At 40.0% G+C, this 12,809-nt stretch overlaps 1 protein-coding gene and 1 long non-coding RNA gene across 10 annotated transcripts in view; one reads left to right on the forward strand and one right to left on the reverse strand.

Moving 5' to 3' along the window:
- The window catches only part of CUNH12orf56 (chromosome unknown C12orf56 homolog), a 119,792-nt gene that overhangs the window by 16,423 nt on the left and 90,560 nt on the right, over window positions 1-12,809 (forward strand). For all 9 annotated transcript variants that reach the window (XM_040491520.1, XM_040491519.1, XM_040491518.1 and 6 more), the window contains exon 2: window positions 10,445-10,625. In XM_040491520.1, coding sequence (XP_040347454.1) covers window positions 10,445-10,625 — 181 coding nt within the window. The remainder of the gene's footprint in view (window positions 1-10,444; window positions 10,626-12,809) is intronic.
- LOC121040826 (uncharacterized) overlaps window positions 1-12,809 on the reverse strand; it is a 90,118-nt gene that overhangs the window by 11,787 nt on the left and 65,522 nt on the right. The gene's annotated exons all lie outside the window — the stretch shown is intronic.

A 12,809-nucleotide genomic window follows, 5' to 3' on the forward strand; every position in this document is an offset into this window, starting at 1 on the left:
GAAACAATCTTATTTTCTGACCCACAGTGCAGTTAGTTTCTCGGCATATGCATGTTTCATTCTTTGTGTGTCATTTTGTATAAGTCAAGAGCACAGGTTTCACTTTGAATCTGGTCTGCCACATACTAGCAGTGCAACCCTGAGCAGGTCTCTGAGGATTCAGTGAAATCCTATGTATAAAGCACTTAAAAGAACACATAGTAAGTGCTCAATAAATGTTAGCTTTACTGTATTCTATGTGACACTGTTTGAACACTGAATTCTTCCTCTTCCCCCATCTTTACTCTGGTGAGGATCTGGCCACAAGGATCAGAATCCTTATGAATCCTTTGAAGGGGAAGAATGAAGGTGGGCTGGCCCTCTCTGACTCTTAGCGTGGGGAAAGGGCAAAACTGGTAGTGCCCAAAGGAGGCAGAACCAGTAGTCTCAGCCAATGGCCTTATGGCTGGGTAAGATCGTCCTACTGTGTAGGAGGTCTCCAAGACTGCCCTTCATGCTTGATAATTCAGCAGAAGGACTCACAAGATTCAAATGGTTGATGATAAGGAGAAGATTCAGATTAAATTCAACAAAGGGAAAAATGGTGCATGAGATAAAATCTAGGAGAACCTAGTGCATGCTTCCAGGTGTCCTCTCCCATCAGAGTACTACGGATGTACTTAATCTTCCCAGCAATATGTGCATCGTACTACCAAGTTCAACTAAGCCTTGGTGTACAGAATTTGTATTGCAGATGGACACATGCGCATGCAGAGCCTACATGAGTGACCTCAGCTACTCAGACTCCAGCCCCCCTTCCACCTACTTACCCTCACCCCCAGAAAAACTAGGTGTGTACTACAGATTACACTGTCAGAATAAATTTATCTGCTCAAACTGATACAGGATGACCCAATACACACTTGTATCAGGCTGTCAGAATATTCCAAGGCTCGTTGATTATCTCCTAAGATATTTTTAAAAGATGTTTCCCAAGGCCCAAATCTTACAGTTGGGAGTACCACATGGCTCCAAGTAATAGTGATGGTGGTTATACAGTAGGAAACTTTCTCAGGGGCACAAAAAGTCAGGTCAGGCATTAGAAAGTGCTAGAGGGGTGCCTGGTGGCGCAGTCTGTTATGCATCTGACTCTTGATTTTGGCTCAGATCGTGATCTCTCAGTTCGTGGGATCGAGCCCCGCATCAGGCTCTGTGCTGACAGTGCAGAGCCTGCTTGGGTTTCCTCTTTCCCCCTCTCTCTGCCCCTCTCCCTGCATGCTCTTTCTCTCTCTCATTCTGTCTCTCAAAATAAATTAATAAACATTAAAAAAAAAGGAAGAAGGGGTGCCTGGGTGGCTCAGTTGGTTAAGCGTCCAGCTCTTGATCTCAGCTCAGGTCGTGATCTTGCGGTTCATGAGTTTCAGCCCTACATCGGGCTCTGTGCTAATGGTGTGGAGCTGGCTTGGGATTCTGTCTCTTCTCTCTGCCCCTCCCCTGCATGTGCTCACTCTCTTTCTGAAAATAAATAAACTAAAAAAAAATTTTTTTTTTAAAGATAAAAAAGAAAGTGCTATAACTTACGAATGGTCTTAGAGTTTTTATAATATTGACTGGAAGAATTTAGGAGGCCATCTACAAATAACTCCAACTTGCCAACCTCAGTTTCTAATGAGAAAAGATAAGCTAAAGGTACAGTTTATATTAGTGGAGAAGTATAAGTATAGCACTGGGTCAATAGTAATTTCATGCAATTGTATTTAAAAGAGGTGATTTATCAAATAAATGTAAATAGTTTGATTTAATTGTATATGAGACTTTGTATGTCAGCAAATCATAGAAAAAAGTCTATTCTGGGGCACCTGGGTGGTTCAGTCAGTTCAGCATCTGACTTCAACTCAGGTCATGATCTCACAGTTCGTGGGTTTGAGCCCTGCATCAGGCTCTCTGCTGACAGCTCAGAGCCTGGAGCCTGCTTTGGATTCTGTGTCTCCCTCTCTCTCTGCCCATCCCCGTTCATGCTCTGTCTCTCTGTCTCTCTCTCTGTCTCTCTCTCTCAAAAATAAATAAAAAACATAAAAAAGAGAGACCCAGCAATTGCATTACTAGGTATTTATCCAAGGGATACAGGTATGCTGTTTCACAAGGGGCACATGCACCCCAATGTTTATAGCAGCACTATCAACAATAGCAAAGTATTGAAAAAGCCCAAACATCCATCAATGGATGGATGGATGAAGATGTCGTGTGTGTGTCTACACACACACACACACACACACACACACACACACACACACACACACACTGGAGTATTACTCGGCAATCAAAAAGAATGAAATCTTGCCATTTGCAACTATGTGGATGGAACTAGAGGGTATTATGCTAAGTGAAATTAGTCAGAGAAAGACAAATATCATATGACTTCACTCATATGAGGACTTTAAGAGACAAAACAGATGAACATAAGGGAAGGGAAGCAAAAATAATATAAAAACAGGGAGGGGGACAAAACATAAGAGACTCTTAAATATGGAGAACAAACAGAGGGTTACTGGAGGGGGAATGGGCTAAATGGGTAAGGGGCATTAAGGAATCTACTGAAATCATTGTTGCACTATATGCTAACTTGGATGTAAGTTAAAAAAATAAACTAAAAAAAAAACCAAAAAAAGAAAAAAAAAATTCCTGTTTCCTGATTTGCAGTTCTAAAATTATTTTCATGGAAATATTCAGATATTTTTTTAAACTTAAAAAAAAATTTTTTTAACATTTATTTATTATTGAGAAACAGAGAGAGACAGAGCATGAGCATGGAAGGGGCAGAGAAAGGGGGAGACAGAATCTGAAGCAGGCTCCAGGCTCTGAGTTGTCAGCACAGAGCCCGACGTAGGGCTTGAACTCACAAGCTGCAAGATCATGACCTGAGCCAAAGTCGGACGCTCACCCAACTGAGCCACCCAGGAGCCCCAATATTCAGATATTATTATCTGTATTAAAAGGTGTCTGGGTAAAAGCACTTCTTTCAACTTTGATAAATAGTCCTAAAAACATAAATTCAATGCTATATGATACAGTGAATAATGTTAACTTATTTCCCACGTAAATAAGCTAAATATTTGTTTACAAATAAGATTTAAATTATTACTACTTAGCTTATTTTAAACTATTTAAAGTATTTAAGCTTACTTAAAATAAGCTACTAATGCTTATTTCTAAGACATAAAGTTAGAAAATTTTAATTTTTTCATAAAAGTAAACTGTACCTCAACATGGGGCTCAAGCTCATGGACCTGGAGATCAAGAGTCACATGTTCTACTGACTGAGCAGCCAGGCACCCCTAAAGTTAGAAAATTTTAAACAAAGTAGTTCTGTAGGAGCATGACATCTATCATCTACCTACCTATCTACCTACCTATCTATATCTTTTCTTGCTTTGGGGCAAAATAGAAACTCTGGCTTTGAATTTCCTAATGACGTCTCTGGTGTAAATGCAAAAATTTCCTTTTCAGATAACACTAGGTCTAAAATAAATTGCTAACATAGGATTGAGTTCAACTGTGTCCCACTGAAGAGCTTTATTTTCTTCCTTCAGGCACTGAAGGCATATTCTTTGGACCAAGTCTCCTTGCCTGACAGTGGAGAAGCCTCCTAGTCAGAAAACTTTTTACCTCCCATGGATGTGTAAATTAGCCTTGCTTAGCTCCTGGGTGGTCCTCTCATGCTTCACAAACATGCTGTGGTCTTTACAAAAGACTGATTTTTTTTTTTAATTTAAATGCAAAAAACAGAGTGAGAGTGAGAAACGACCTTCCTTACTCTAACGTTGTCCTTGTAATTCAAGTCCAAGTTGAATTAAATGTTTCTGTAAGAGTTTGTTCTATCTACAGTATTGTAGTCATACTATAATCTCTTTATAGTATATATACATATATATATATGCATATATACACTTTATACTATAATCTCTTTATTTGCAACTGAGATTGTGACTGTTAGATGAACCAATAAGAGAATGGAGCAAGTGAAAAGTGATAGATCATTATGGCACTACCACTGTTCACCGTTACTGTCCGTTTATCCGATGTCATCACCCTTTTATAGAATACGATGTGTCCCCTTGGCTGTGTGGCAGTCATCACTATAATCATTTACCACCTCCCTTATAGTGGGAGGCCTCACAGTGTGCACAGAAATGTCTTTTTATTTATTTATTTATTTATTTTTAAATTTTTTTTTTTTCAACGTTTATTTATTTTTGGGACAGAGAGAGACAGAGCATGAACGGGGGAGGGGCAGAGAGAGAGGGAGACACAGAATCGGAAACAGGCTCCAGGCTCCGAGCCATCAGCCCAGAGCCCGACGCGGGGCTCGAACTCACGGACTGCGAGATCGTGACCTGGCTGAAGTCGGACGCTTAACCGACTGCGCCACCCAGGCGCCCCAGAAATGTCTTTTTAAAAGTCATGTTGCTGTAGACTGCCTTCATGCATCATGCTAGATGTTGTCCTCACTGCCCACCCCCCTTTAGTTCTTTGGTGACAGAGTGACACATTTGTGCTTTAGGACTATGAGATCCTAGGGCTACCAGCTGAAATATTTTACAAACCAGTGAAACAGCTGTCTTTGTCATAACATGTAGATGATTCTTAGAATTAAAATAGGTAAAACTAAATTATGTACTCATTGTACTTATAATGTTAAAAGACAGGCCCCAAATGGAGACTTAACCTAATTCCATTTTCATCTCTCCCAGAAATGGAATCTTAAACCAGTGAATCAGGAACCTCCTGATGAGCACTAGTTGGGTAATCTGCCTGGTAGACCCTTACTATCTCCTAAAGGAAAGTAACTTTGCAATAACTAACATTTTTGCCAAGTAGAACTTCCTTGTTCCCACTCCCTTCTGCTTAAAAGTCTTTTCATTTTGGGGCGCCTGGGTGGCGCAGTCGGTTAAGCGTCCGACTTCAGCCAGGTCACGATCTCGCGGTCCGTGAGTTCGAGCCCCGCGTCGGGCTCTGGGCTGATGGCTCAGAGCCTGGAGCCTGTTTCCGATTCTGTGTCTCCCTCTCTCTCTGCCCCTCGCCCGTTCATGCTCTGTCTCTCTCTGTCCCAAAAATAAATAAACGTTGAAAAAAAAAAAAAAAAAAAACAGCAGGTTCCAGGCTCTGAGCTGTCAGCACAGACCCTGATGGGGTGCTCAAACTAAGGAACCATGAGATCATGACCTGAGCTAAGTCAGATGCTCAATGGACTGGGCCACCCAGGCGCCCCAGGTATTATGTTCTTGAATGACAAAGCTAACCAAACTCGGTGACTATAGCAACTAAATAAAAAAGAGATCTGGCCCTACTTCAGTCTCAAGTGAAAGAATTAGCAAAATTTGACTGAAACTCCTACACAATAATGAATCCAGCTGTTTGATTACTGTTTGGATTCCAGCCCTGCTTTTTTTTTTTTTAAATTTTCTAAAAATATTTTTAAAAATTTATTTATTTATTTTGAGAAAGAGAGAGAGAGAGAGCAAGCGAGCATTTGTGGGTGGAGGAGGGGCAGAGGGAGAGAGAGCCCATGCAGGCTCCACATTGTCAGCCCAGGGCCCCGACTTGGGGCTGGATCTCATGACTGAGAGATCATGATCTGAGCCATTATCAAGAGTTGGACGTTTAACTGACCAAGCCACCCAGGTGCCCCTAATTTTAATTTTTTTAAACATTTTTTTTAAATTTTAAGTAGGCTTCATGCCCAACATGGAGATGACCCTGAGATCCAGATTCATTGGCTCCACAGACTGAGCCAGCCAGAAGCCCCTCCAGTCCTGCTTTTAGAATAGAAACACTTTTATTTTTCCCTGACAAAATCCCTACCTCTGACCACTAGTTAGGGCTGTGGTCTTAAATTTTAGTCGTTTTTATAACATTGGCCTTGGAAACCAACTGCCTTATCTCGTAATTCTAGTTCCACCTTTTACCAGTTTTGTACACTTAACATCCTCTGAATGTTTGTTTTCTCACTGCAAAATGGGGTTTATAATAACTACCTCATATATATAGTACTATATATTTGCCATGTTCCATAAACTGTGGAATTATTATTCAAATTATTATAGGTACTTTTTCTCCTCCCCAAACTTCTAATAAGCAATTTGAGGCAGACATAATTACATATTTATTTATACTCAGTCTCTACTTGAAGCCTAATTATTACCAGATTAATATTAAATACACTTGGAATCACAGCCAGTTAGACCAACGTATGTCTTAAGGAACACTCTTCTCTATAGACTCCAGAAGGACTGGAAAGCTAACTGTAAGAGAGAAAACCATAAAGGAAAGTATAAAACATAGGTGAGTATTTGATTTCAGGGTACAGAAGACATTTCTAAGCATAAAGGGAAAAAATAGGACAAAAGTTGACAGCTGTATCAGTTAGAAATTTTAAGTTTCTATTTGTTTTAAAAAAACACACAGAAAAGTTTTCTATGAATTACAGCATTGTACCATAACCTCAAAGACAATGAAAGGCATAGATAGCCTGCATAGGTGAGCTAAACTGAATACCTACTGATCCCCCTTCCCCATTTGAAAGTCTTTCACAGTTTTCCCTGACAATCTGTCCCACATCACCCATCATAATAATCTCAAAGAAAAGATCACTCACTCACAAAATAAGACTCTTCAGGTTGACCTGATTATTTACATAGGTACAGCAAGAGTGTTAATTTACCAGATAGGCCTCCTTAAAAATACTTTGCAAAAACTTTTGTCTAGAAGTTTTTATGAATGTCACGTTCGACTTTTAAAAGCCTTTATTACTTGCTTTTCCTAGGCTAGGGAATCAGGCCCAAGAAGCTCCACCAGATTTCTCTTGTAGTACCTATAAATTTGTGTGAATTTTGAGGTCCTGAAAATTTCTTGATTGCCTGTCCTGCTAGGAAGTAGTCTTCTTAATACCTGTAAGCCAGGTCTCTGGGCTAGTTTTCCTGGGAGGGCGTGTAAGGACTGGTTCCATAAGTACAGCCAAGCGTTTGGCCCTTAAAATGGATTGCCATACCTGGTTAAATGAGTGTCCTTCTTTTTTTTAATGTTTATTTATTTATTTTGAGACAGAGGGAGACAGAGAATCCCAAGCAGGCTCCATACTGTCAGCACAGAGCCTGACATGGGGCTCAAGCTCATGAACTGTGAGATCATGACCTCAGCCAAAACCAAAAGTCGGACACTTAACCGACTGAGCCGCCCAGGCGCCTCAGAGTGTGCAGCTCTTGATCTCAGTGTTGTGAGTTCCAGCCCCACGTTTACTTAAAATCTTAAAAAATATAAATTGAAAAAAAGGGGGCTCCTGGGTGGCTCAGTCGGTTGGTTAAGCATCCGATTCTTGATTTGGGCTCAGGACATGATCTCCCTGTCTGTGAGATCGAGCCTGGAGTTGAGCTCTGCACGGAAAGCACAGAGCCTGCTTGGGATTCTCTCTCTCTCTCTCTCTCTCTCTCTCTCTGCCCCTCCCCCGCTTGTGCTTGCATGTGTGTGCTCCCTCTCTCAAAGTAAATAAACATTAAAAAAAAAAATCTTAAAAAAAAATAAAGTATTAGATGTTAAATTTTCTTATTTTGGGGGGAATTATAGAACTTTTATTCTTATATAAGTGCTTATCTCTATAGGTCATCAAAACAGAAGTCTGTTTAATTAATTTATTAATACCCTCTGGAAAGAGGAAAATGTAACCCACCAATGTAATCAGAGGTAAAGGCTTTTCTGAATTGCAGTCACCTAGATAAAGAGCATATAATTTCACAAGAAACTATATGTAAACATAGAAACACAATTTCACTGGTTGAGATACATAACAACTGTTCTCTTTATCAAAGGGTGGTAATCAGTTGCATTTTACTGGACACAATCAACTTGTATCAGTATGAACTGGAATAATTTGCACTATTACCAGTTTTCTACCACTTAGCGTGTTGTTGTTGTTTTTTTTTTTTTTCAAAGTAACCTCTAGACCGAACATGGGGCTCGAACTTCCAACCCGAAGATTAAGAGTCACATGCTCTACTGACTGAGCCGGCCAGGCACTGCTACAATTTACAGTGTTTTAAAACAGCTCAAAGACAATAAATGATGGAGAACAGCTAGATCATCTTTTTTGCCCATTTCAAAGCCTCTCATAGTTTTTCCTGGCAAAGGCAAGAGACAAATATAATACAGAGTTACACAAAACAAAATCTTAGCCATATGTGTAATAGGATTCTAATTAAAAAAATTTTTTTTAATTTTTATTTATTTTTGAGAGACAGAGGGGCGCCTGGGTGGCTCAGTCGGTTAAGCATCCGACTTCAGCTCAGGTCACGATCTCGCGGTATGTGGGTTCGAGCCCCGCGTCAGGCTCTGTGCTGACTGCTCAGAGCCTGGAGCCTGTTTCAGATTCTGCGTCCCCCTCTCTCTCTGACCCTCCCCCGTTCATGCTCTGTCTCTCTCTGTCTCAAAAATAAATAAACGTTAAAAAAAAAAATTAAAAAAAAAAGAGAGACAGAGACAGAGCACAAGTGGGGGAGAGGCAGAGAGAGACAGGGACACAGAATCTGAAGCAGGTTCCAGGCTCTGAGCTTTCAGCACAGAGCCCAGTACAGGGCTCGAACCCATGAATTGTGAGATCATAACCTGAGCCAGAGGCAAATGCTTAACTGATTGAGCCACTCAGGCGCCCCAGGATTCTAACATTATAAACATATCTTTGAAGGTCTCAAATAGCTTAAGGTGTTTCTGAAAAATATTGCTCAGAAGAGGATCCTTTACTAATTATAAACTTAAAAAATTTTTGAGAGAGAGAGAGAGAGAGAGTGGGAGGGAAGTAGGGGCAGAGAGAGAGGGAGAGAGAATCCCAAGCAGGTTCTACATTGTCAGTGCAGAGCCTGACAAGGGGCTTGAGCTCACCATGACCTGAGCCAAAAATCAAGAGTAATACGCTTAACCTATTGAGCCAGCCAGGCATCCCACTAATTATATAAACTTTTATTATTAATAAAAGCACATCCTTTGAACACCTCTATTGGACTATGCTTCGTTACCTTGGTTTGAATTACTCTATATATTTGAAAATAATTTCAAAAGTTAAATTCGAGTAGATCTTGATAGCTTTTCATTAATTTATCTTCCTATCTTTAATTCCTCTGAATTAGATTTTTAAATTATTGCCATTATTTGATATTTCCTTCCTATATTTGTGAAAAGAGAATGATGAAATTGAATGATCACAGGAAACATTTTTATACAAATTGTAAGTGCTTGTGAAACGTCTATAGAGGAGGGGCGCCTCAGTGGCTCAGTCCATGAAGTGTTAGACTTCAGCTCAGGTCATGATCTTGCAGTTCACGAGTTTGGGCCTCTCATCAGGCTCTGTGCTTACAGCTCAGAGCCTGGATCCTGCTTTGGATTCTGTGTCTCTGTCTCTCTGCCCCTTCCCTACTCATGCTCTGTCTCTGTCTCTCTCTCTGAAAAATAAATAAACATTAAAAAAAATAATAAAAAAAAAGTCTATAGAGGTATTCCCCCTGATGCTTGGATTAAAGGTTTTAAATATGCCTCTGGTGATTCTCTGGCTCTATGCTTAGCTTCTCAGTTAGATGCTATTGCTGCCTACCTGTCATAAAAAGGGAAGTAGAGATGATCTAAAAATCCTAAGTATTTATTGAGAACTTTTTAACCAAGAATAGAATATCTTTAAAAAGAATAGAAAATGGAGTACTTTGGAGAGAAGAGAAAGCTATTTAGGAGCAGGCAACTTCCAATAATTCACACTTAGATGTTTGTATTCCCAGAATCTTTGTACACTGTTCCCCACAAATGGACATTGGGTACTACATAGAAAAATCCTAGGTTAAACCCATTAATTTTACATTCTTAAGATCTTTTAAAAAATCTATTTTAAAAATGAAAATGGGGAGGGATATATTTTAACACACAAAAACACAGTTTCTATTTATTTCGCAATCCTATAGTGTAAATAGTTACTTCAGTTCTGCTGCTGAGCACATTTTTAGTAAAGACTAAAACAAATAGGGGAAGAATTGAGAAACCTGACCAAGAGAAAAGATATTCCAGGAGGGAAAAAAAAAAAAAAAAAAAAAAGAAAGAAAGAATGGAGTTTAAATTTGCCCTAAGCTTTAGGGGATTTATTTAAAAAAAAAAATTTTTTTTTCAACGTTTATTTATTTTTTTTGGGACAGAGAGAGACAGAGCATGAACAGGGGAGGGGCAGAGAGAGAGGGAGACACAGAATCGGAAACAGGCTCCAGGCTCTGAGCCATCAGCCCAGAGCCTGACGCGGGGCTCGAACTCACGGACCGCGAGATCGTGACCTGGCTGAAGTCGGACGCTTAACCGACTGCGCCACCCAGGCGCCCCATAGGGGATTTATTATCACAGGATAAAGTTGTATTTGTCCTCAGTCAGTTCAATTTTTTTTTTCCAGATTGATGATTACCCACAATTTCTGAGTCCACCAGACAGAGAAACCAACCAACATATTCGTATCATCTATTCTTCAACTGTTTTGAAAAAAGAGTGTGAAAAATCAAAAGGTGTCAAGAAATTCTCATTTCCATTTCATCCATCTCATTTCCATTTAATTGCCGCTTCTAACAACAAAAAAGGTATGTAATATATTTCTTAAAGTGACACAAGAAAAGATGTATTTCATTATGAGACAAAAAAGAATGTTCATTTTTTCCACCCCAGCTTTACTGAGGTATGATTGACAAATTACAATTATATATAAGGTGTCTAATGTGATGTTTTGATATATGAGTACATTTGAAATGATTACCACAATCAGGCTAATCATCTCTCATAGTTGTCATTTTGTACGTGTGTGGTGAGAACACATTTGAGATCTATTTCCTTTGCAAATTTCAAGTATACACCATATTATTGTTAACTTTGTTCACCATGTTGTGCATTTTGGTCTCCAGAACTTATTTATTTTATAATGAACATCCATCTTTTGACTAACATCTACCTTTTTTCCCTAACTCCCAGCCCCTGGTAACTACTGTCTTACTACCTGTTACTATGAGTTTGTCTTTTTGTGCTGGTTTATTTCACTTAGCATGATGTCCTCCAGGTTCACCCATGTTGTCTCAAATGGCAGGATTTCCTGGTTTTTATATTTTATTTAATTTATTTATTTCTTAAGTACTCTCTACACCCAACATGTGGCTCAAACTCATGACCCCAATATCAAGAATCAGATGCTCTACTGACTGAGCCAGCCAGGCACCCCAGGATTTTTTTTTCTTTTTTTAAAGTCTAAATGTGTGTGTAAGGATGTCTGCTCCACCCCCCCTCCCAATTTTATGTATCCATTCATGTATTCCTGGACACTTAGGTTACTTCCATGTCTTGGTTGCTGTAAATAATGCTGCTATGAATATGAGAGTACAAGTATCTGAGATAATGACTTTATTTGCTTCGGATATAAACCCAACAGTGGGAATGCTGGATCATATGGTAGTCCTATTTTAGGTTTTTGAAGAACCTCCGTACTGTTTTCCACAGTGGCCGCACAAATTTACATTCTCACCAACAGTGCACAAATGTTCCCTTTTCTCTACATCCTCATCAATACTTGTTATCTTTTGACTTTTTGAGGTTAACTATCCTAACAGTTGTGAGGTGGTATCTTGTGGGGTTTTTTTTGTTTTGTTTTGTTTTGTTTAAATTTGTCTTTGAGAAAGAGAGACAGAGAGAGAGATGGTCAGGGAGGGGCAGAGAGAGGGGGAGACAGAGAATCTGAAGCAGGCTCTGCGCTGTCCGCGCAAAGCCCAATGAGGGCTCATGACCTGAGCAGGCGTCAGATGCTGAACCAGCTGAGCCACCCAGGTGCCCCTCACTGTGGTTTTGCTTTGCAACTCCATGATGATTAGTGAGCTGAACCATCCATTCTTGGCAGCATAGTGCCTGGGCAAAGCTTGCCATACATGAAGATATGTAGAAAGTAACCAGAAATATTGTGAACCTGGCTTTAGGAAAACTCCTGATGGTCATCTCTTTGAATCTTGGCTCCCACAAGCAAGGGAAGCCACAGGGTCCTACCCTGAAAAATATGGTTTATTATGGTTATTAACAGCATTCCGTCTTCATTCAGAAGTATTTGTTGGGAACCTTTTCACCCAAGAACTATGTATGCTTCACACCTAGACAGACAGATGAAAGGCCATCTTTAATTTTGTTTTCAGGGAGCTCAGCATCTGATGCAGATGATTTCCCCACTGTGCCCAAGGAGATCTAGAAAATTCAGTGGGATGGAGAGAGAAGGGGAGGGTGAGGAGTCAGGGCTCCTGGTGCTCATCCAGCTCAACTAGAGCTTACTTGCTTTTATGCTTCACATTTTGGGCTTTATGTTAATGTTTCTGATGAATATGTTTTAAAAACCTAAGGATGAATAGATGAAAATAGAACATATAGTTCAGCATTACACTGCTTATTTCATGGTCTTATTTTATATATGTATATGAAATGTGTATGTACCTAAAGGAGCCCTTTAAGCTATCAATCCCCATAATTGGGAGTTGGTAAAAAGCAGAGAAGAGGAGGATGGGCTTTGGACAGGCCAAACCCACATTTGAATCCTGGCTCCCACCTTTCCCAGCTGTGTGACCGTCTACAAGTTACAACCTTTGTGAGCTCCAGTTTCCTGGTCTCTATCACTAGCTTCACAGGGTTGTTGTATTACATGAAATGATGTGGGCAAGGCAGGGCACACAGCAGGAAAGCAGTCAGCTGTTAAGATGGCATCCTTAGCAGAGAAGAGGGGCAGAAGGAAGTCTGACAGGGCT

Source organism: Herpailurus yagouaroundi, unplaced genomic scaffold (genome assembly GCF_014898765.1).
Source record: "Herpailurus yagouaroundi ecotype Mexico unplaced genomic scaffold, PumYag 182, whole genome shotgun sequence".
Lineage (NCBI taxonomy): Eukaryota > Metazoa > Chordata > Mammalia > Carnivora > Felidae > Herpailurus > Herpailurus yagouaroundi.